The sequence below is a fragment of the Epinephelus lanceolatus genome, chromosome 6, assembly GCF_041903045.1.
Source record: "Epinephelus lanceolatus isolate andai-2023 chromosome 6, ASM4190304v1, whole genome shotgun sequence".
Classification (NCBI taxonomy): Eukaryota; Metazoa; Chordata; class Actinopteri; order Perciformes; family Serranidae; genus Epinephelus; species Epinephelus lanceolatus.
This window is the reverse complement of record NC_135739.1, coordinates 48066182-48090347: the sequence shown is the minus strand read 5'-3', so window position 1 is coordinate 48090347 and position 24166 is coordinate 48066182. Positions and strand designations below refer to the sequence as shown.

The 24166-nt window shown below is 40.3% G+C and overlaps 1 protein-coding gene across 16 annotated transcripts in view; it reads right to left on the bottom strand.

The window, feature by feature from the left end:
- The window catches only part of ptprfa (protein tyrosine phosphatase receptor type Fa), an 888655-nt gene that overhangs the window by 363235 nt on the left and 501254 nt on the right, over positions 1 to 24166 (bottom strand). For 13 of the 16 annotated variants that reach the window (XR_013491747.1, XM_078169090.1, XM_078169094.1 and 10 more), the window contains 2 exons: positions 8051 to 8160; positions 4701 to 4957 (listed from right to left, as the gene is read on the bottom strand). Coding sequence is in view for 15 of the 16 variants with exons in the window: in XM_078169090.1 (XP_078025216.1) it covers positions 4701 to 4957; positions 8051 to 8160 (367 nt within the window). In the remaining variant the exon portion in view is untranslated. The remainder of the gene's footprint in view (positions 1 to 4700; positions 4958 to 8050; positions 8161 to 24166) is intronic. The other 3 variants (XM_078169092.1, XM_078169096.1, XM_078169093.1) reach the window with 1 other exon arrangement.

Below are 24166 nucleotides of genomic sequence, written 5' to 3'. Positions count from 1 at the left end.
ACTAATTAACCCTGATAAGGCACACCTGTGAAGTGGAAACCATTTCAGGTGACTACCTCTTGAAGCTCATGGAGAGAATGCCAAGAGTGTGCAAAGCAGTAATCAGAGCAAAGGGTGGCTATTTTGAAGAAACTAGAATATAAAACATGTTTTCAGTTATTTCACCTTTTTTTGTTAAGTACATAACTCCACATGTGTTCATTCATAGTTTTGATGCCTTCAGTGAGAATCTACAATATAAATAGTCATGAAAATAAAGAAAACGCATTGAATGAGAAGGTGTGTCCAAACTTTTGGCCTGTACTGTATGAATTCACGTAATGTATGTAAAGTCTTAAATGTCACTGTGAGGGCACTTGAAATTTTACTGTATCACTGTATATAGTGACAATAAAGGCATCTTATCTTATCTTAACAGGTTGAACCCACATTGGACCTGTGCCGTTTGGTCACGTATAATGATGTAACATTAGCTGGACCAAAACACGGCCGTAAAACAGAGTCATGATCTGTTTTAAGCCCAATAACAAAGAAAATGAACGTGCATATAAACACATAATCATGTAATATGTGTTGTTTTTTATTTGATGGAAGCATTTTTCAGTAAGTGAAACAAGGCAGATATGATGGGTTATAGTGTGATTTGCCATGCCCAACCTATTGACTTCAAACGAAGTGACACCAAAGTCTGGCTCCAATGCAAAATGCAAAATCTGCATGTCGAAGTATCCTTGAGCAAGATACTGAATCCCAAATTGCTCCCAATGATGCTTCCATTGGTGTGTGAGTGTGTTAAAAACTGGGTAGCAGGTGGCACCTTGTATCGTAGCCTCAGCCACCAGTGTATGAATGTGTGTGTGAATGGGTGAATGTGACTCGTAATGTAAAGAGTGCTATGAGTTGTTCGGATGACTAGAAAGGCACTACACAAATGCAGGTCCATTTACCATTTACCATGCCATCGCTGACATCATGAACTTTCCTTCTTGTATAGTTTCTTTGCCATGAAACAAAAAAATGTTTTAACATTATCCAGTCTGTCCCAAATTTATAAATACTCTGACTCCTGAAACCTTGTCCCAACAATCAGCAGCTGTGGGCTCCTCTTAACAGCTGCCTTGCACTCTGAAAACTAAAATAATTGATGCCCATAAAGCAGGAGAAAACTATAAGATAGCAAAGTGTTTTCAGCAGTGTTAATTTTGCTGATGAAAACTATGAAGGAAATTTTTCATCAGACCTTTTTCTTATGGCGAAACAGGCAATGACGAGCTAAAAATATATCTTGATAATAAAAACTAAAACAAAATCAACATTTCATTTTCGTTGACAAGATGTGACAAAATGTTAGTGGTGGACTATGGGACATTATAAGCTCAGAACAGCCTTGCTTGCAGTTATCTTCAAATGTTGCATGAGCGACAGGCTGGCAAACTCCAGTAAATAGTCTGCACCAGTATGTTTCCCTAGCCAGCAAAAACACTCACACTGCAGCGTCAGCTGTTGGTGCGAGTTGTGAGCTGTGTGTCTTTGACTGTGGATGGTGGAGCTGTTAAATGGATTTTTGAAGTTTGTAAGTGACAGCCGTGGGTGTTAGCAGCTCTGCTCGATAGCCGCTTAACGGCATCAGAGCAAGCAGCCACCAGCCGTCTGATGTCACAGCTGATCTCCATAGGACTCCATTCAGTCCGGACTCAAAATGGTTTGTGGGTTGATGCTGTTTCACAAGCAGGTAGGAGGCTCACTTATCTGTGAGTGTAGCTGTGCTGTAAGTAAACAGTCTGAACTCAGATCAGTTTTTTATGACAGAGATTAAAGTTTAGTTTTAATCACCAACTCTGTGAGAGGACATGAGTTTAAACCTCCAGACTAACATGTTGCAGATTAAGAAAAAAATCAGGTTTTCCTTTTTTTTTTCGTGCTTCTTAACAGTGAGATGGACAAGTCAGAGTTTACAATGAACCTGCACAAATCCTAGTTGTCTCAGATTAGTCATTTGTGGTGTCAAAGGTTTTGAGAGTATACATAGAGAGATGTTGACTAAAACTAGACTAAAACTATGAAGGATGAAAATAACTTATCTGTGGGGTGCCCACTAGCTCACCTGAAAGAGCAGGTGCCCCGTATACAAAGGCTGTGTCCTTGCCACAGCGGCCTCGTGAGAACAAGCAGCAACGGCTGGAAGGCAGAACCGGACAGTAGCCTGAAAAGTTCATTCATTTATTTTATGAAAGATTTATAGAATAATGGCTGACTTTTTGCCAGACTTCGACTTTGTGGAGGAGGAATTTGATTTTGCAGAGTTTGATGGCCGCCCTTATTTATTTGAGCCAGAATACACTGACGAAGAGCTTCGTGAAACTGAAGAACGGAGGAGGAGAGAGAGTGAGGCGCAACAGGTAGAGGACGAGAGAGGAGGAATGGCTGCTGCAAGGCTGCGTAGCTCTGGAGATTGGTGGTGTACCTGTGAATGCTGTGCCCCAGTGCCCACAGAAGAGGAATGCCTCTGTTGCAAGGAATGGGACCGGTTGCAGCCTTATTTTCAAGGTCTGGATGTGACCGAGGACGAGACACCTCCACCTGGAGTAGTATCCAGTTGGGCTTTATCTAGAGCTCGCGAGATTTCAGGCACGGTATGAGATCGCTGCTTGTTCTCGCGATATTTCGGCCGCGCTTTGGACAGCAGAGCTAAATGGTAAACAAACATGGCAGCACACCGGTAAGGTAAGACAACACGTTTACATGTCGTTTTCTATATGTTCTCTGACATTTATCCTAACGATATGAGGCGGTCTTTGTGGGAAAAAAAGCTTGTTTAGTGGACTAACTTTGCACTTGAAGGTTGCCCGTTCACTTACATTTTAACAGGTCTGACGCTACTATGCGCCCTGGCTGTACCTAGGCTAACGGCTAACATGCTAACTATTATTTTTATGTCACTAGTCACTTGAAACAAATTTAGGACGATAGGACACAGGTTGAAATAAACCGAAATTTCCTTTTAAGATCTAAACTGGACGTGTAAAGGTTTTTCCTCAGGGTCTTGCTATCTGGAATGGTGGCTGAGATTGCATGTTCTTTGTTCTTCAAACAAAGGACAGCCATTTCTCTCAGGATAAATCACTGTCACACCTAAGTGAGAGACCTGTCTTCAAACTTGATTGGGCAGTACTTTCACAGTGACATGTCACTCTGTGATGTTACCAACCAAACTTGAGGAGAAGTTTCCTCTCTTCAGCTTTCTTGCTCCTGAGCCTCTGACCGAGGTGGGATGAAGGCAGGAGGAGGCACCTTCCCCTGTTTTCTCACCTCTGCATGCCCACAGCAGGAGCTGCAGCTCTGCTCTCAATGTGGCCTGCTCCCAGCAGACACAGAACCTGAAGATTAGACAAGTTAGTGTGCCAAACACAAGGTGTGCAACTAACTTTCCAGTGACAAGGAGAACAAAGTTGAGTTAGCACCCCAACATTCAACTCTGCAAGAACAACGAGTGACCAGTCTCCTCAGATCTGCACCTTTGGAACAAGGACACAGCAAAGACTGCATCTGGAACCACAATTCTTCCAGCCTTCCAAAGCCGGCTAACAAAAGCAGCACACCACAGAGCAACTCTTCCCTCCATTCAAGGATTGGTAATGTGGCAACTGGGCATGGCATTATTACAGTTGTACACACTAACCACGACTGTTTAACTTCGTTGATTATGATTTAATGCTATTCACTGAGCTACTGTTGTGATTGTTTTCAGTTAGGTTATTGGTTAGTAGGCTTCCCAAAGCTAATTGATGTTAGTTTGCTAATGCTTTTTACAGACAGAGTCATGGATGCAACTAAACATCCTTTGTACTAACCCAGACCCTTTTGCAACACATATTGCATAGATATATACTCACTCACAAATTGGCTTTCAACATTTCTACACCCAAAGAGGAGAGTCAAAGTTTCCGCTTTATCTCCCTTGTCTTTTTCTGACTGACCACACTGACCCTCAGATAGGGGGTCTGAAGCTATCTTTGATTCACCCATCTTGTAGTTCTCTGTTGTCAGCCTTCTCTCTCTCTCTCTCTCTCTCTCTCTCTCTCTCTCTCTCGCTCTTGTGCTCTCTCTCTCTCGCTCGCTCACTCTCGCTCTCTCTCTCTCTCTCTCTAAAAACTCAAAATTTTTACATCATTGGTTCAGAAAGTAAAATGACCCATTTTACCCAGATATAAAAAAAAAAAGTAAAACACAAACCCAGTCTCCAGTGTAGTGGGTGCTGGACCGAAGAAATATCCGGCAAAGTAGAAATAATGAGCAAGTAGTTCACGTTAGAAGGATTTTAATGCTGTGTGACCGAAAGTCACAATCTTAAATATCTGTGGTGCCTGTATCAGCCATGTGACATACCACAACTGTTGCCATGATATTACATTATCAGTCAAGATCTTTCAGGATATTTTATTACATGATTGATCAAGTTATTATATTATTGGATTTCATTATATTTTTGATAAGGTTAAGTACAAATGTTATTACATTTTTGGGTGTTTTCAGGAAATGATTGCATTAATGGGTGATGCAAGCTTTAATTACTTTCCACAACTTTAATTTCGAATTGATATGTGAAAAGGAGAGACCACATGTCAGAGCCATCTCTTAAATCATGAATCATCCCTTATTCTTTCAGTAGGTTTCCCCTCAGACAAACAAACTGCACAGACCTGACGGAAACTGCAGCGGGGATCCTGGGCAGACTGATGGTCACTTTCCCAACCTCCTCTACATGGTGTTGGAATCGAGCTGGTTTCATCTTCAGCAGGTCTGGAGCTGTACGAATGGAAACCTGCTGCTGGAGGCCACCGGCACTGTTCCCCCTGCTCATTAGGACGAAGGAATAATCTGTATCTGGCTGCAGCTGTGTGATCAGCTTCCTCTTCAGGTTGCCTGGAACCTCCACACTGTGCTGGTTGTACAGGATCTGAAGCCAGGATGAAGTTCTTTACCAACACTGATAAAGGTTTGATTGGTTACATAATGTTTACTACTATGGTTGTGTAAAGCACTGATTTTAACACACACACAAAAAAAGAAAATACCTTTTCTAAATTATCTAATGAAAAACAATTGTGGAGTAAGTAATAAAAAAAGCAGATAAACAAATAAAAACAAAGCTAAAGCTATTTCAAAAATATTTGTGCCTTAGAAACTTGTATTGTAAAAGTTCAGCATCGGCATAATGTATTAATGTTTAATGCTTTCACCCTTATCTTCCTTGCACTTTTGATTCATCCCTTTGACGCATCATCCTCTGACCTTATAGGAATTGCTCAGCGTTGTGGGAAATATGCTAATTCCCTTCTTATCGAGTTGATAAGATTGGCACTGCTCCTATATTCAAATGCTAAATTTGAAGCTGGAGTCAGCAGCTGTTTTGCTAAGTTTAGTATAAATGCTGGAAGCAGGTGGTGACGGCTAGTCTGGCAGGGTGAAAAGTGAAAAATGATACCTCCCCACACCTCTAAAGCTCACTGATTACCACCTGCCTTGTTTGGTTAATTCATACACAGACAGAAATGTTAAACAATAATTTGCCTGCTATTTGCAGTAGAGCCCCCATGCTTATGCTATTTGAAGCATAAGAATAAAATAAACAGTTTAAACATACGTCCAGCACTTCTGTGCAGCTCCTCTGGCTTTAGCACAGGTTGTCCGATACTATGAGAACAGGTTTTGGTTTAGGTCTCAGTGCTAGCAAGATGATGACTTACCTGGCAAAGTCACTCTAAGACTTTAGGAAGCTACACACAGTAACTGATCCTTGATGTTGTTTGCTAAAAAATAGTTCCTGCACCAAAATCCCCATAAGTATTTTAAGATTTTGGTTGGTGTATATGTTCACTTTACACAGTGCCAGGCTAGCTGTTTCCCTATTTCCAGCCTTTTTGCTAGGCTAAGATAAGCTAAGATAACCTGTCAGCACTCCAGCTCTGTACCTAAGGCTCATAACATGGTGAACATCATTCTCACCCAGACAGCGAGTAAGCACATTTCAAAAAATATTCTATAATATTCATTCTATTTGTAGCTCTATTTTACTTTTCCTGTATTATTCTGTCTGTTTTAAAGTGCTGTTAAACTTAGTGATGTTGCTGCCTCCTGTGTTCCCTGCTTTACAAGGTGCTAAATGCAGTATATATATATATATATATATATGTACATATATATATATATATATATATATATATATATGTACATACATAAACAAAAGCATTATTTACCTGCTTAATTTTATCAGTTCATGGTCATAAACTATCCTTTCTGCACTTTTGCTTATTATTACAGCTACATAGTGCCAAAGGCTGAGTGACAAGACAGTCAGGCCGCTTAACAAATAGCCATTCATAAAGTTGAATTCCACGGAAGGGTTGCCACACATTTTGTTTTTCCCTGGATTGTTTCTTTTTCTGTTTTTTTGAGCGAAAATGATTATTCTTTCATGGGACACATATTGTTCCAAAGTAAATGGACCCTCTACTGTTCTGTTTTTTTACTCTTTATGTTTACACATCCGATCCCGTGCATGTAAAAAGGTATAAATGAGTAGATCACAGCAACAACTGGCCATATGCCTACACTTCTTTTTAATTGGTAGCAGAAATATGAAAGTTTACCTCATCACCTAGCAACTGCTGCATGGGCTGTCACTGTCTTAGGTAGGCTATCCAGTCATTTCACGTTATTTTGTGCAGTTAGTAGGCTACTGTATTCCTGGCTGTACTGTGACCGCTTTACACTTCATAGCTGACACATTGGAGTGCAGAGATTACTTTTTTTTAAAGCCTCTGACAGGATGTTACAGTTAGGCTACTCTTGTGTCTCGTGTTGCTGTTGGGATGATTAAAATGTCTAATGTAGGTTTTGACAAATCCACGTGCATCAAAAGCCTGGATCGCTCTGAAACAGCTTGACAAAAATGATTCATAGGTTTCTGTATGTTTTCACCCTAACCCCAACCCTTTTCAGCCACTGATGTACTCCATCTGTGTGTCTGTGTCCATGGCAACCAGTCTCTTTTACCCATTAAAGACTGAGGTTATGTGCTCCTGTTTTTGTCATGTACATAGTATGAACCCAGCATACTCATGCTACTCTTACATTAGTAACTTTTCTTATGACTTCAGTAAATGGTCAGGTGTAGTTAGTGAAGCTTATATACATAAATGGTCAAAAAAGGAGAGCAACAGCTGTGTCTGACTGCTGAGTGTTATCAGCTTGGCTGCAGTCAGGTCAAACAGAGGTAAGAAAGGCAATAGGGAGTCCTACAATTGATAACATAGTATATTTATAAATATGGTTTTACGTCCTGCATCACGCGTCAAATGTCCTGGTTTTCCACAAATCGAATGTGGCAACCCTAGTTACAGACAGAATCTTACATGGTGCAAACTGTCTTGATGATTTGCACAGCAGCTGTTCTGTTAAGGAGTACAAAAAACAACTTTCCTACTTTTCTATCCATCTAACCTTAACCCTTTGGCTCTCACTCAGAAACCCCCAGACAGCACTATCACTCCATTCCATAGTCTCAAGTATGTGCATCAAGGAATTGTAACATCTAGTCCTAAACTGAACTATTAATGGAAAACATGTTTTCTATTATTGTAGTCATGACAGCATATTATGTTAATGACAATAACTTTTGCATATACAATTTATACAGTACTTTATTATTATTACTTATAATCTACAACCAATAGGTGTGGGGTTTTTTCAGTGCTAATTCAGGTTCAGGCACCTTTAATTGGTTGTTTTCTGGTTCTCATTTGGTTTCCATCTACACAGATGGATATCATTGTCTCAGAAGCAGTTTGAAATGGTACCTGAATATATAAATCTGACCCTAGTTTTAATTCTTTGGTCTCTACTGCCTAACCAGATTTATTGATGTTCACATAAAATACTACTTGGCCTTATATTATCAGTAAGAAACCTCTTTTAGTTGTTAAATTCAGTGGTTGTAATGTCTCAGTGCTGCAGCCTCTATCTCAGTGGAAGCACAGGCTGATCTTACCTTGAGAGGCACCTGAGATTTGTAAGTTTCTGGTACTTCCCAGGTCAGCAGGACCGAGGTTTTCATCACAGCCTTCACACTGAAGTCCTTGGTGAATGCTGAGGGAAGGTCTAGATGATTATCAGATGGTTAATTTGATTGTGAATATGACAGAAGATTCAAAGTTGAAAGTAGTTGATGCACAAAAGCCAGAGGATGAAGGCAACTTATGTGAGAGAACAATTTGTACACTACACACTAATATCAGGGTTTGTGCAAGGTGCTTGAAATCCTTGACTTTGACACTCAGGAATGTAAGTATTGGAACACATGAAAATCACACATTTTTAACTGAGTCTTTGAAAAAGTACTTAAATATAATTGAGAAGACAATAGAATGATAACTTCTTCTATGAAATGTATTATAAATGCTTCAAATTAAGAAGGCAAGAATGGCAGAGCTTGCAATTATTTTCTAATGTGGTATGAGATCTGTGTGCCAACAGGTTGGTAAAGGCCAGTTAATAGTCAGTGCCTGGATGTTTTGCTAGCTTGCAAAATACTGACATTGGAGCAGCATCAGTCATCAGCAGGAGTTTGCACCTATAATTAGGCAGTAAATAAGGAGCTGTGTTTGTCTGACTGTTGATGGTGGAGCTGTTGAATGGATTTTTTGAGTCTGCTGGTTTCAGTGGGGGGGGGCTACCTCATCATGCTCTGCACTCTGTATATTTTCCTGCTTTTTTGTCCTTTGCCAATCACATGCCTGAATAATAATAACCAGTTAATTAATAATAAGTTATAAGCTAGGCCATGGTAGCAAGTGTTTTGCATCATTTACAAATGTGCACAGTTGTATTAAATACAAGAGGTCACAAGATCCCACAGATAATGATTGCCTCCTCCACAATTCCTTTTACCTCTATACAGCATTTTAGCAACAAATGGTGGTGCATCAGGAAGAGGAAGAGTCTTACCATTAATATTATCCATATGAATGTAATCCAGTGGCCTGGAGATCCACAGAAATGCCAGTACTGATGTTTCCCACAACAACTTGTAAAACATCTTATCTTTTCTGTTCAGTTGATTTAACACATGCAGTCATCATACACCACCACATATCATACAGGTGTTTCATCTACAGGCACTACTTTGGGAGATAGGCTGTGCGTAACTTCACAGGATGACAAAGCAGCAACAACTTTGTGCCCTGACACAATGGCAGGATTGGTCAGGATCTAACAGTAAAAACTGTTTTTCTAAACATCAGACAGGAAAGCTAGTATTCTCAGGATGAATCTTGAGTTCCATCAAATCCGTCAAGAGATTTTTCTATTCATTGAGTCAAAACCCTGCCTCCTCTGAAGTGTCAGAATATTTTGTTTCTGTCATGTCAAGAGGATTATTTTTAGTTTACCTGGTTACAGTAAAATTAAAATTATTCACAGTTGTGGCTTATGGCGGTGTAATGATGCACAATATTTACAGTTCAGTTTGAAACAGTGGTGTCACGGTTTGGTTATGATACAGCAAGAGTTGAAATGCCAGAGAAATTCCCTTGATTTTTAAAATTGTAAATGTATGAAAACTGACATAATTTGGGCTTTTGGTTTTTTGTACAAAGCAGGAATTAAGGTCTAGCTGAAATGGGCTTGTTAAAGTGTGGGTAAAGCAAAATCAGTGATTTCTTCCTAAACACTAAACACATGTTACAAAATACTTATTGAAAACGTGAAAAGACTAGGAACTGTGTAACAGTGAAGTGTAGAGTTAGACCCTTGAACTGTTTTTCACCATTTTTGTGACCAGGATTTTTTGGGTGAGCCTAAAATCATGGCTTGATTACGCACTAGAGCCATCCTTAACATAACCCCTTTCCTACTATATAAAAACTCAACTCAACTCAACTCAAACTTTATTTATAGTGCTGTACAGATTAAAAGCAGCATGGATGTTAAACGTAACCCATACTATGCCGCAACTAAAATAAATACTAAAATACATAAACAGAGTGCAATAAAATAGAATAAAATAAAATAAAACAAATTAAATTTTAATTAAGATTTTGCCAGATGTCCGCTTAAGCTCGATTAAAAGCCAGGGAGAAGAGGTGAGCTTTTAAGGAGGATTTAAAAACCTCAATCGATCCTGCAGAGCGGATGTGCCAGGGCAGGTTGTTCCGGAGCCTAGGGGCTGCCGCCACAAAACCTCGGTCACCTTTGGTTTTTAGCCTCATTTTGGGGGTGACCAGTAGCAGCTGATTTGAGGATCTCAGTGTTCTGGCAGGGGCATGAATACGAACGAGCTCAGTCAAGTACTGGGGGGCTAGGCCATTAAGAGCTTTGAAAACAAACAATAAAATTTTAAAATCTATTCTAAAAGCAACCAGGAGCCAGTGCAGCGAAGCTAGGACAGGGGATATGTGGTCACATTTGTGTTTGCCAGTGAGGCAGCTGCATTTTGTACCAGTTGCAGGCGGTGCAAGAGTGAGTGATCCAGGCCAAAATACAGTGAGTTACAGTAATCCAGTCATATGTTAATAAAAGCATGGATTACAGTCTCGAGATCTCTACGTGGCAGGTACCCTTTTACTTTCGATAAAATCCTCAAATGGAAAAAGTTGTTTTTCACGACCGAACTAACCTGGCGATCAAATTTCAGCCTGTCATCAAATATTACACCAAGATTTTTCACTGATGACCGGATGTTTGGTGTAAGGGGGCCCAGAAAGCCAGCAGGAAAATCTGCTGGACCACATCCAAACATTATGATTTCAGTCTTGTTTTCATTTAGGTTCAATAAGTTTGCGGTCATCCAGGATTTAACATCGTTTAGGCAATCAAGCAATGTCTGTACAGAGTCATTGGATTTTGATGTTAATGGCAGGTAGATCTGAACATCATCGGCATAACAATGAAAGGAAAGATTATAATTCTTGAAAATTGACCCTAATGGTAACATATAAAGCAAGAAAAGAATCAGCCCGAGGATGGAGCCTTGGGGGACCCCAGAGATGAAAGGGGCTGAGGATGAGGTGAAATCACCTAGCTGCACAGAAAAACTCTGATCAGTCAAATAGGACTGGGACCATGAGAGAGCGGAGCCTGTAATGCCCACCCACTGCTCCAGTCGTGCTAAGAGGATCCCATGATCCACAGTGTCAAAGGCAGCTGTCAAATCAAGGAGCGCTAGCATAGCAGGGTTTCCTGAGTCAACAGTTATCATTAGATCATTAAAAATTTTCAGCAGTGTTGTCTCAGTGCTATGGCATGGTTTAAAGCCAGACTGAAACTTCTCATAGATATCATTAGCCACTAAGAATGATTGGATCTGAATAAAAAACACTTTCTCTAAAATTATGGACAAAAATGGCAGTTTAGAAATTGGCCTGAAGTTAACAATGTTAGGCTACTACTGACATTACAGCATATAGAATCAATGTTGTTTCTATTGCCTATTGTGTGTGAGCAGCGAGTTCCCTACATCCTACGAGCTCTCTGAGCTCTCTCAGTCTAATAAATACATGAATAAACATCTCTGTTAAATGCCACAGTCATTTGAACACAAGCTAAATGGCTGTCACTAACATACCTTTCAGTCTATCAGCCAGAATCTCCTACCCAGCCTGCCAGCAGTCACTGCTCACTGCTGTTGGTTTGTGCTTTGTGCTAACATTAGCTGCTGAACGGGAGGTTGCTGCTGCACAGCAATAATTGTGTGTGCTGCTGGCATAGCTACTAAAGAGACTCTGTCACTGTGCAGCGGCTTGTGCTTCGGCTCAGGGGTCGAGTATGATACTTTGCCACCGGGTTAGCTGCTAAGGAGAGTCTGTAGCTTTGTGGCTTAGTGTGTTTCAATCCACCACTCTCTCTCTCCATTGCCCTCATTATTCACAGTGAAACTGATGTGGCTCCAAACAGCAGACCTGTAGATTATTAGAAGATCTTCTATTATTGCTCTAAAAATGGTGTTACTAACCATCTTCTTATGAGTTAGCTTGGCGTAGCTGCCTCCCAGTTTGTCTCACTGCAGTAGAGTGTTCTGGTTTGGGGGTGGGAGGGGAAGAGGGCATGTTGCCTGTTCTGTCCTGTGGGCGACCTTGTTGAGTGCTACAGCACTGACATTATATTAAATACAGTTTAAGCTGTAGATTTTATTTTCCATATTGTTAGTATGTATTTTTACATCTCCACTGACCAATGGATACTTGGTCAAGACCCCCCAGGGGATCATATTCCTCATAGCGTCAGAAGTGCTAGGCTTACTGATGAATAGACAAGTTAGACTCATTTTAGTTGGCCCAAGGTCAAGTTAAATGTGTCAGAGCACCATTTTAGGTAACAATATACATGCCACCATCCTATATAAACTGTGTCTCTCTCTGCTCACAATCATCACATAGCTTCTGCATGTAGCCATTGTTGATCCGAGCTCGTAATAAAACGTGCATTAAGAAAGAACTCCGTGATCAACCTTGAATTCTCTAGATCATCACAGAAACACCTACTACTACTAATCTAATAATCTCTACATACATAAAGTTTTTTTGCTTACCTTCAAGGCGCACGTGAAAAGTACCTAGACTGACCAAACGTCCTCTTTTGCCCAGACATGTCCACTTTTCACGTCCCGTCCGGGGTGCCCGGGGGGTTTTTATAAAGTGATGATAATGTCCGGTTTTCCGTGTGTTTGTGTGTGTGTGTGTGTGTGTGTGTGTGTGTGTATGTGTTAGCTATTAAGTGCGGCACGGGCAGCATATTTCTGTCCAAACCCGAACCAAGCCCGACATTATTTAATGACCAAAGCACTGAGTTTGTGTCACACGGTGGTTACAGGCTATTTAACAGGCCGGGCGTGCGCTGTGGGTGCTCAGCTGCGGAGAGGGAGACCTCCGTGTTTGAGACGGGAGCGGGAGGCGGGAGGTCCGACGCTTCTAGCAAGAGGAGAGGGAGAAATAAAACAAAATAAGATAAAATAGGAAAAACCTGTCTCCCTCTTTTATTTTATTTTCAGCGTTTAATCAAGGCGGAGGCGGGCGGCTGGAGGTCCGAGACTTCCAGAGAGGAGAGAGGTAGAAACAAACAGCCAATGTGTGTGTGTGTGTGTGTGTTATGTTCAGGTGTTGTCACGTAAATAACAGTGCCCAAGCAATAAACAGGACAGACAATAGGATTTTATATATTTTTACACTACATTTTCACTGAAAGCTGACTGAATCCGATCCGAGCCCGAATACAATTTATAGCTACATTTTTGACCAACCCCGGCCCGACCCGTCGGGTACCATCGGGCTCGGATCGCCACACTCTAGGGTGTGTATGTGTCCCCTATAGAGGCCTATCTGAATTTCTGTCTTTGAGAGATATTATTTTGTAATATAACTGAATCTTCTACCCATACATATAGATTTTAAATATATTAAAATTTTTAAGGCATCTTGAGTAAACTGCGAGTATCATTTAAGTAGGCTATGTCGTGGCCGGCTGAGTGTCCTCTTTTTTGGAAATCAAAATATGGTCACCCTAAAAGTACCTGAGTAGCTCTGTGGATGATTCTGAGGAATTACTCACATTACTTATTACTGATTTATTCTGAAAGGCTCTGTACTGCTGTGTATCAAAGTTACCACACATTATATGGGCATGCTCACCAAATAGGCAGATACGTGATGTTTTGTGTATTGTGTGAATAAGGTGGTGTGTTGTAAGTTTTTTTTAGGACAAAGATAGACGGTCTTAAATTGAATGCGTCATCAGAGATACGCACACTGCTGTTCTGGGACGGACTGACCGCTTGACGGCCCCGATGCTCAGCAGCAGGTGTTAATTGTGATAACTGTTGCCCTGAACAGACGGACCACTTGTCGGCCCTGATTTCTTTGGATGATAGGTGTTTATGTGTGGTAAGGACGATAGGGGGGTTGTCTTGTGGTCATTGATAGGATAACTATTATTGATTAGATAGACACTGGCAAGTGTAAGTCTTGATTGATCGAGCAGCATTGAGACGCAGCAGACTTAAGACTAGTCCATGAAATTAAAACAACACAAATTATTAATTTATGTTTAAATTATTAATTCCTGGGGTGCTGGTGGCTTAGTGGTAGAGCAGGCGCCCCATGTACAAGGCTGTTGCCGCAGTGGCCGGGTTCGACTCCAGCCTGTGGCCCTTTGCTGCATGTCACTCCCTCTCTCTCTCCCCCTTCACACTTGTCTGTCCTATACATTAAAGGCTAAAAAGCCCCAAAAAATATCTTTAAAAAATAAATAAATTATTAATTTCTGTTTACAAAAAAACTTATGAACGAGTTCTTCCTTAATACGCGGATGCATGTATATTTGTGTTATTAGCGTATAAAATTTAACCATGGGACATAAAGTGAGTAAACCATCACAATGTCAAGCAATACAAATTAAGAACAGATCAGAGCAGGACTTACCAAAAATAGCGTAATGCTATGAAAAAATTACTAAAGACGAACACTTATTTGAAAAATATCCCAACGAAAACATTTGAGCAGATGACACCGAGAGAATGGATGCAAACTAAACTAGGATTTTATTGTATTGAACTCTTTCTAACAGATATATCTGAGTGGACAGACAATAGATACCCTAGAGATGGAAGTTTCGCTAAATTGATGAGTCAACAGTGGCCAGGGAATGTACTGGAAATAGAAAAGAAAAAGAGTAAACAGTTGTCTTTCATGACACAAGAGACAGTGACACCTGAACCAACACACACTGCTGTCAAGCATACTGCTCTGTATCCATCTCTCCCTACACTCACTAAGCCTCCTGCATATGATCAAAAATGTAAAAATAGTAGCACATCTGAAATTGCCAAGTTAAGGAGGCGGACAAAGTACTCACATTTGACTTCTTTTAATGGCTCACATCAAAAACAAATGCTAACGCGTTTTGGCACATGGCCTTCTTCAGAGCGTTTGAAGACACATACAATCAATCCAGCTATTTATACACAAGAAGGGCGTTACTGCACAGCTGAAGGTGGACCTTAGTTACTTGCAAACCAATCAACTTCCCTCCCATGGCTCCAAACATAGGGATCAATCACACAGTACACCAAATCTGACTAAATAGTATTATATAAATCAGATAGTAACAAACATTTTACATTTTTGAGAAAAAAAAAAAGAAGACAAACTTAACCCTCCTGCATATGAATTAGATGACGAATATGATTGGTTATTGGCTTGTTCTGGCACGGGGCACGCAGAGACGAAATCTAGTAAAGATATCGTCAAAATTATTCCCATGCTTATTTTTTTCATATCAATGTTTTTTAAATGGTCTAGATCAAAATGCTGCTTATACTTTAAAGTTATCCACACCTGAAATGTATTCACTTAGCCCAAATGTGTTGCTAAAGAAGATAAGAGAATTAGATGCTGTTGGATTGTTTACAACAGTCAAATCTAAATCTAAGAGGCAGAAATAGGATATACGGGGGCCCAGGTCAAAGTGGGGCTCCTACACCTAAAATAGGCTACAGCTACCCCTCCCAAAGAGGTTGAGGTTTCAGTCGAAGAAAAAGGAGCCGCAGACCCATGGTAGACATAGACAGATGTCACTATTGCTTAAGAGCAGGACACTGGGCTACAAATTGTATAATAAAGAGGCAGGAGGAATATCAAATGACTGCTGGACCTCAAAGGCAACCTTATACTCCTGTACAACCTAGAGCTTCATTTACCTCTCAGAATAATGCACAACAGGCCACATTAGGTAATGATCAACAATCTCAATTACCTACTGAAAATAGACCAATGAATATGTTATGGAATAATTAGGGATACCGACAGGGGGACATGGGGGACGAGCTCACGTGTGCGTGCTTGCGAAAGCACGTGAACACACATGAAGGCGGTGCCCATGTCTCACGGTCTCGCGCGCAAATGCACACACATGAGCACAGTGTACAGAGAAGGAGTTAGAGCTACAGGCTACAATGAGGCTAAAAACAGATTTTAAATGACGTTTTTCCAAACGACTTTTTATGTTGGGGCTTCAGGACATTTGGATCACTACGGACGAGTTGTATGGAGATATTTTGTGGTTTCAATTATGTGGTTTTTTTTTTTGGACGTTTTAATCTGGGGTGTCGTCAGCCTTCATTAGGTGGAGTTGTGTTGCTACCTCCTCTCCCCTTGGATCTCCGCAAGGGATGTGAGGACTCTAAAACATCACCTGAGCCTCCCTCGGCATATGGGTGAGTAGATAATGGCTGAATTTACAGTTTTGGGTGCACTATCCCTTTAACAGGAACCCAAAATCTCACTATTTCAACTACAACTCACACGAATCCCGCTATTCATTTGAAATCATTATTGCATGGTCTCCACCATGCAATAATGATTTCAAGAAAAATGAAGATTGTACTCATGATTGAATGGAATTGATAAATGTAATGTATGTAATGTCAAGTGTAAGAACTGATTTACAACAAACGCTGTTAGAAAATTGTAACTTTATTTTATATTGTGATGGATCCTCCATGCGCCCCATTGACAAAACTACATTATCAGGTTATGCAATCATGGATGACCAAGATCAATGTGTGAAAGCCTATAGACTACCAGTATCATCAGCACAAGCAGCGGAATTGATAGCGTTGACAGGGCATGCTTAATTGCAGAAGATAAGGCCGTCACCATTTATACAGATTCCAAATACGCTTTTTCAGTTGCGCATGATTTTAGCAAAATATGGGAAAATCAGGGTTTTTGTTATAACTGCAGGAAAACCCATTTAACATGCTGATCTAATAAAAAAAAACTTACTGTAAGCCATGATGTTACCAGCCCAAATTGCTATAGTAAAATGCACAGCACATTCAAAAGCAAACTCAGATGTAGCAAAAGGCAACAATTTAGCTGATCAATATGCTAAGGAAGCAGCCATAAATCACATGCTGAACTGGAAATGATCATTCACGCCTTTGTGTCATCACATCTGGATTACTGCAACTCTCTTTTCATGTGTCTCAGTAAAACTCATGTAGATCGCCTCCAACTGGTGCAGAATGCCACTGCCAGGCTGTTCACCAAATCACCCAAAAACTGCCACATTACTCCCGTCCTGGCCTCCCTACACTGGCTTCCTGTCAGCTTTAGGATCCAGTTCAAAATCCTTGTTTTAACATTCAGAGCCCTTCATGATCAGGCACCTGAGTATCTGTCTGACCTGCTGCATGTATATGTTCCTAGTAGGACACTTAGGTCGGCCGATCAAGGCCTGTTGGCAGTTCCTTGCACTAGGCTTAGAACTAGAGGTGACCGGGCCTTTGAGTCCATTGCGCCCAGATTGTGGAACGCCCTCCCACAGAATTTGAGAGCCGCAGCATCGGTTAATATCTTTAAGAAAAAACATATCTGTATAGGTAAACATTCTTTAACTTGTCTTAAGTGATTTAGTTTTGCAACAACTGTTTCATTTTTGTGCCTCTGTATGTGACCTGTATGTTTGTATGTATGTATTCTTGTTTGTATTTTAATCCTGTGAAGCACTTTGTGAGTCCTCTCTGTGAGAAGTGCTATACAAATAAATTTTACTTACTTACCATAAACGCCCCATTTCCACCTTGGTTTAATAATATGGTGGTTGCCATACAAATTGAAAAAAAAAAATGATTTGAGTAATTTTCAGAAGCAAGCTCCTGAAGTGGAAATAAGACTGTGGCAGAAAAAAGAATGCTACAAAGATGCTGATGGTCTATGGAAATTTAGAGATAAATGCATAGTTTTACCCAAATCGGGATATGATACTCTTATCTCCTACGTACATGGTGCAACACATGTTAATTACAAGGCAGTGACAGACTACATTTCGAGATTGTTTTTTGCAATAGGGTTGGAAAAACAAGTCAGGAGATTTATTCAGAGATGTTTAATCTGTGCCCGTTGTAATCCACATGTAAATCCGCCCAAACATGACCATTTTCCCATACCTGCAGGACCTTTTCAGTCATTGCAAATAGATTTTACGCATATGCCAAAATGCGGATGTTATTCATATCTTTTGGTAATAGTGGACAGATTTTCCAAATGGCCCAAAGCATTTCCTACTAGGAAGAAAAATGCACAAACAGTAGTCAAATGCTTGATGTACATACAACATATTATTGCAACATATGGGATACCTTCAGGCATTGATTCAGATAATGGTACACCCTTTACATCTCAAGTAATAGGGTTGGGCGATAATACAGTAAGAAGGTATCCCGCGGTATCTAAAAATAGCAACACTATCAGTTTCTCATCAATCAATCTGCCGCCCATATAGGCCTATAGGCCTAAATAATGAGTGCTTGCACCTATGTATGTGTGGTTGAGTTTTCAATTTAATACCAATTAAAATTTAAAACTAATAGTAGGCTATAATGTTTCTCTTATAACTGCCCTTAACTGTTGTTGGGAGATGACATTTGATAAAGTGTTTGGATGTGACATCGACACATGACAGCTCGGACGTGAGAAAGAGAAGAAAAGATAGCAAGCTGCGCATCAAGCCAGTTGGTTGCAAAAAAAAAAAAAAAAAACACAACTTCACAACTTCTGGAAGCAGCAGCAGGTCCAGTGGCCATCAGAGTGGAGGAGGGAGAAGCGCAACCTGAAGCACCCAAAAGAAGATGACTCTGGGTAGTCTCCTTCAAAGAAGAGCCGATGCAGTGGCAGGTCCGGTCGGCACCATACAGGAGCGAGCAGGAGCAGAGATAACTGCCTACTGTCACGAGCCTGTTATTCAGGGAGACGAAGACCCCCTTCTCTGGTGGAAATGTGATGGAGCCAGGCGTTTTCCTCTGATGTCGAGGGCTGCCCGAAATTACCTGTGCGTTTGTGCCACAAGCTCTCCATCAGAGCCAATGTTCAGCACCGTGGCCAAAGTTGTCAATCCACTACGTGCCCTGCTCCAGCTGGAAAAAGTAAACATGCTGTTTTTTCTGGCGAAAAACCTTGAATAGTTTTGAAGCGTAGGATGCTACTATAGTTATCATTATACTTTGTTTTTATGTAATTTTCTATGAGGAGTAGCCTGCTGTGACGGACAGAAAAGTTCAGACTTGGAGAGGGTGAGCTTTTCAAACTAAAGGTAGGCTCTAAAAATAAACCAACGAACTGTAGGCTATTTCCCGTTGCTTCTCAGGATAGGATCATATATGCCCATTTTCAGTCATGCCTTGTTATTTATTGTTCTGTTTTTCTTATTTGATAAGCCCTAGTACTGGATGCTGTAGAGCTGTGTATTAATTTATTTGATTTATGTTGATACGTTATAAAAATAAAACATCGGACAGTACCCGTTGCGGTCTGAGGGTACGCTGTATAGCACACATTATCGTTACCGCTGTTATTTATTGTTACTTTTTTGGAAGTGGACTGTAGCCCACAGACAATTTGTTGTTATTTCCTTCTGTTTGGTTGACTGCTGCATTTGCACTTTTTTAAATATTTGTTCATAAAAATTGTTAATATTGTACATGTTTTGTTGTTATTTTTCAGTATTCTTAGTTTAGTTTAGTTTATAAAAAGAACAGCAAGCACATACATTAGTTGTTTACAAACAAAAATATGTTTGCACCAGATTTAGCGAAAGGCTAATTTCCATCTGTAGTCCTCTAAGATAAAACATGAAACACAACAAAATACACAATCCACAATGAACACAAAGAAGCACACAACATCAGATACAGACACATCATAATACATATATAAGAATCTCACGTGACATGCACATGTATGCCCCACACGCTGCATGCTACATAATGCTATACGGCATATGATACCACACAATATGTACAGCACACCACACAGTGTCATACATACATACATACGTACACAATCTAAAAACTTATTTCTGGTGTAAAGTGCAGGGCAAAATGCACCTAGTGTGCCCATATAAAGTGCTGTTAAGCCTACTATAAATATTCAATGTTGCCTACATAAAGTGCCAATGCAATGCCTATGAAATTTCTCATTTATTTATTTATTTATTTTTAAACAGTAAAGTGTAGTGCTGATGAAAAGTATTAAGTTTACAATGAGGTAAAATGCACCTATTGTGCTTATATAAAGTGCTGTTTAACCTATTATAAATATTCAACATTGCCTACAGAGTGCCAATGTAATGCCTATGGAAATTATTAGGGCCCGAGCGACGACGAAGTCATCCGTGAGGACCCTATTGTAATCGCGCTGTTTATTAGGGCCCGAGCAGGTCACAGACCTGCGAGGTCCCTATTGTTTTTCTCCCGATTATTTATATATATATATATATATATATATATACACAATACAATGTATCTATTGTCGTCCTGAATTTCCACCATGAGGTGGCGCTATTATTAAGGAAAGTGCGTTTTGGCTCATAACTCCCATATACTTTGTCGCACATTCAAAAACCTTATATCCACGCGTTCAGTGAATTGTGCTGAATCTGGTGATATAGGCCACGCCTATTTCCGCCTACCATTTTTTTCCTCAAATTTACAAAATATCACAAACCTACTTTTTTGAACTCCTCCCAGGCAATTTCACCGATTGGCATGAAACTTTGCACACAGCATCTGTGGACCCTCCTGACAAAAAGTTATTAAAAGAATTTCAATATTCCAAACAATACTCAAGTTATTAAATAGCAACTTCCTGCAGATTTCGTTCTAAACAGGAAGTGCTGCATATCTCCACATTGGTGTATCCAAATGACATGAAACTCAGGTTGCCACTTCCCCATTAGCCCCTGAGGCTCTGTGCAAAATTTCGGGTGATGACCACAAGGTGACGCTCTTTAAATTGAAGTATTTTATATCTCAACATCGGTTGGGCAGATTAACACGAAACTTGGTATAATTATTGTCAATGCCCTCCTGAGGATATCTGACGAAGGACTTACCAATCCGCCACTAGGTGGCGCTCTGGTGGCAGTCTAATTTAATATTTGACACTGTGCCAACACCATAACACTTATGGAAATAAAATTGATAGGGGTGGTAAAGACTGGTGCCTGTAACTCACACACCAAAAATGACCAGCAGGTGGTGCTATTTTCAATGCAAAAGCGTTTTTTGGCTAATAACTCCCACATAATATGTCGCACATTGTTAAACCTTCTATTTACGTGTTCTCTGAAGTCAGCTGAATTGTGTGGTGTAAGCCACGCCCACTTTTGCGGTAACTTTCCATTCGCTAAATCGCGACAAATGAAAAACATACTTTTTCGAACTCCTCCTAGGCGATTTGACCGATTTGCACCAAACTTTGCATGTGGCATCTGTGGACGCTCCTGACAAAAAGTTATTAAAAGAATTTTGATCATCCATTAAACGGCCAAAATATAAAACAACAAATTCCTGCACATTGTTTTCAAAACAGACAGTCTTTCATATCTTGACCAAATACAGTCGGATTACCACAACACTTTTACTAATTGTGTTCCATGGCCCGATGAGGGTTTGTGCAAAATTCAGTGCAAATCGGCCAATAGGTGGCGCTCTGGTGGCAGTCTAATTAGTGTGAATGGAAGTAAATTGGAAAATCTTCAAATCCTCTTAAGAACTCATCGACTCTCAACCTCTTCTTGTCCCTCATACTTTGAGCTAGAGACACCATGTCAACTTTTAAAGAGTCAGAAGACCTTGAACTATTGGGCATGTATTCAGCTTCTACTTTTTGGAAAAATACATACGTGGGTTGGGTGCCTACCTGTATACTGGAAGTGTAAGCAGGGTTCAACGCTAAGGTTTTTTTTCCCTTGCCCGGTCGGGCAAGTTGGTCAGAGATCTACTTGCCCGAAGTCAGTTTTTACTTGCCCTATAAAAATTGTTTAATTTAAGCGGCTATCAAATAACAAAGACTGCAGTTATTTTTATGTTATGTAATCTTTATTCACACTGTATTTATTAATTAAAACAACATATGTCATCTATTGTAGCTTTATTCCTACACAAAAATGACAGTGTCAGGGCAGCAGCAATCTTTGTTAATCATTCTCCGTCTATAATTTTGCGCCCTACTTGAGCCATGCCCACCTCTATTTATTTTCACCCCTCTCTCCAGTTCTGCTGTATTAACACTGGGTTTAATATATTTTGCTTCCATCTCTCTGCCCTGCTCTACTGTACTTCAACTACTACTACTACTTAGCTCTCTCTCTGTTCTACCAGTAGACTACTACATCCACCTGTTGCACAAAACGCACAACAGTTTTTCCCCAAGGATGGAGTTGTAGCAGCGGAGATGAAACACATGCATGAAAAATAATTTTCACATGCGTGAAACTTTTTTGTATGCTTGCAAAGCACAGCCTGCTGGGATGTTTCTATGTATCTACAGGAAGTCAGCCATTTTGAATTTACTGTGCAATTTTGGTGCATTTTTGGCCATTTCCAGGGGTCATAAATGAACGAACTAGTCCTAGAGATTTCATCCGATCGACTTCAAACCTTGGTCTGTCCCATCCCAAGACCTTGAAGATGAAAAGTTATCAAAAGCTGGAGTTTTCATCAATGCGTGTGACCGTGGGATGGCGTCAAAGTTAGGGGTGTCGCCATTAAACAGGAAGTAGTTTATAACTCCAGCATACATGGTCCAATTTTGGCCAAACTTCACAGGATTGATGCCAGTCCCGCCCTGAACACATCTACATGTCAATAATTAGAGATAAACATAGCGCCCCCTACTGGCAATGGGAAATGTCATGTTTTAGACTTTAATGTACATCTCCTACAGACTTGACCAGATCCACTTCAAACTTGGTGAAAAAAGTCATAAGACGTTGATGATGCTTTATTGTGGAAACTGTGAATTTTCGTCGAAGGATGTGGCCACGGCCTGGCGGCGAACTTTGATGTTTCGCCATGATGATAAACGTTGCTGTAACTTGACTCCACGTGGGAATATCTTGGCAAAACTTCACACATATGATGACAGTCCAGCCCTGAACACATTAACAGAGGAATTTTGAATCACCGCCATAGTGCCACCTTCTGGCAACAGAAAGCTACTTTATACATTCTTTGATGTCCCACTTCTAGCAGGTTAATCAGACTGACCTCAAACTTGCTGGTCTAAGTCCTTAGACCTTGATGATTCTTAAAAATGAAGCTTTTTAGTTTTAATCAAACCCTGTCACCGTGGCGCCGCCTTGTTCACCATCAAACACGATGTTGTTTTGAAGGAACAAGGGAGAATATTTCAATTAAGCAGCCCCCAAAGCTGGTTTGACCTGCATGTATTAAACTTGGTAGGCACCTGTAACACTCTATTACGTACAAAAAAGTCTCTTGGAGCCATGCTCCAAACCCAACAGGAAGTCCGCCATTTTGAATTTACTTGTGCCACTTTTGTGCGTTTTTGCCCATTTCCAGGGCTTGTAAATTAACGAACTTGTCCTACAGATTTAATCAGATTGGCTCCAAACTTGGTGTATGTAAGCGTGAGCAAAAGTTATCACAGGATTTGCCCAATGTTGAATGGCGCGCCCGCTGCTGAGCGTTGAATCTTGAGGTCTCGCCATGAAAAACGAAATTGCTGTAGCTCTGGCATAAATGGTCCAATCTCCACCAAACTTCACATGATTCATATTAGTCCCGCCCTGAACACATTCTCATTACCATATTGCCTGATAATCATAGCGCCACCTTGTGTCGAAAGGAAGTACTTTTTATCAGACACTTATCTTTGGATTCACCTGAAATTAAAATGCTGTGGTCTATATTTGATGTTCACAAACGTGACATATCATTAGCGTCTACATGTGCTGCAGAGGGTTTACCTTTGATGTCTCGCCATGAAACAGGAAATTGCTATAAATTTGGAGTAAATGGTCCGTTGTCCACCAAACTTGACATGATTCATATTTGTCCCACCCTGAACACATTTATATGACAATATTCTGTGATAGTCATAGCGCCACCTAGTGGTGAAAGGAAGTACTTCTTACCAGACACTTATCTTTGGATTAACCTGAAATTTCAGTGCTGTGGTGTGTATTTGATGTACACAAACATGACATATCATTAGTGTCAATACATGCTGTAGAGGGTTTAATTTTGAGGTCTCGCCATGAAACAGGAAATTGCTATATATTTTTGCCATAAATGTTCTGATCTCCATCA